The 961-nt window shown below is 56.4% G+C and overlaps 1 protein-coding gene across 1 annotated transcript; it reads left to right on the top strand.

The window, feature by feature from the left end:
- The first annotated feature begins 214 nt into the window (after positions 1 to 214).
- Positions 215 to 733, top strand: LOC109509497 (collagen alpha-1(XII) chain-like). Its single transcript, XM_019859337.1, has 2 exons — positions 215 to 387; positions 467 to 733. Exons 1-2 carry the CDS (start codon positions 295 to 297, stop codon positions 716 to 718), a joined length of 345 nt encoding a protein of 114 aa, XP_019714896.1. The 5' UTR covers positions 215 to 294; the 3' UTR covers positions 719 to 733.
- The last annotated feature ends 228 nt before the right edge of the window (positions 734 to 961 follow it).

Here is a 961-nt window from a genome sequence, read left to right as displayed (position 1 = left end):
ATAAACAATTCTAAAAACATGCTCGATTTTCATGAACTGCTTGGAAAAGCTCGGAGCCGTTGGCACTGTGCGTTCACGACTCGTCTTCAGGGCGACTTTCGACCTTTTCCGATGCAGCACCGCCTCTGCAGGTGTAATGCCGCAGTCACTGTAGGGAATGAGTCACGTGATAACACGCGGAGGCGGGGTCACAATTGACACCCCCCGGGCCTTCTTGACAGTCTTTGCTCTGCGCTTTCAGTGCCGCTGCCGGCCGTCTCGTCCATCAACGTCTACGATGAGACCCTGAGCACCATGAGGGTCCGCTGGCAGCCGGTAGACGGAGCCAGCGGCTACATCGTGCTCTACCGATCCATCAACGGCACCGAGCCTCAGCTGGACAAAGAGGTAACGCGGCGCACGCAAGGCCGCGGCGTGTCGGACAAACGCGGCACCGTGAAAAGACTCGCCGGCCGTCTGTTGGCAGGTGCGCGTGCGAGCCGACGTGAGCGACATTCAGTTGGCGCAGCTGCTCCCCAACACGGCGTATTCCATCTCGGTCTTGGCTCAGTACGGAGAAGCCATCAGCCAGCCGATGAAGTCCGTCGGAGTCACATGTAAGTGCACGCACTCGGCACTTGGGAACTTAATTGATTGCAGGTGGCAGAAGGTCGCATGTGGGATGTGCACATCACAAAGACGTTACTCTGGCAGTGAACTTAACACTGGCCTGGCCTGAACAGAGTCCTGACCTGAAACCCGCGACAACACCCTTGGGATGAATTCCATCGGAAATTGGGAGCCAGGTCTCTCTCTTTGTGGAATTTTCTCCGAGACCTTCAAAGGGCTCTCAAGTCCTCCCTGACAAATCAAGAAAAAGTGACTTTGGGTCACCGCCGCCAGTCAACTCGCATGATTTGTTTGGCAGGCTTTTCTCGCCGGATGCCCCTCCTGACGTAACGCACCATTTTTGTCCGGGCTC

The sequence above is a fragment of the Hippocampus comes genome, unplaced genomic scaffold, assembly GCF_001891065.2.
Source record: "Hippocampus comes isolate QL1 unplaced genomic scaffold, H_comes_QL1_v1.1 C16919212, whole genome shotgun sequence".
Classification (NCBI taxonomy): Eukaryota; Metazoa; Chordata; class Actinopteri; order Syngnathiformes; family Syngnathidae; genus Hippocampus; species Hippocampus comes.
The sequence above is the reverse complement of the archived record's forward strand: the minus strand, read 5'-3'. Positions and strand labels throughout refer to the sequence as shown.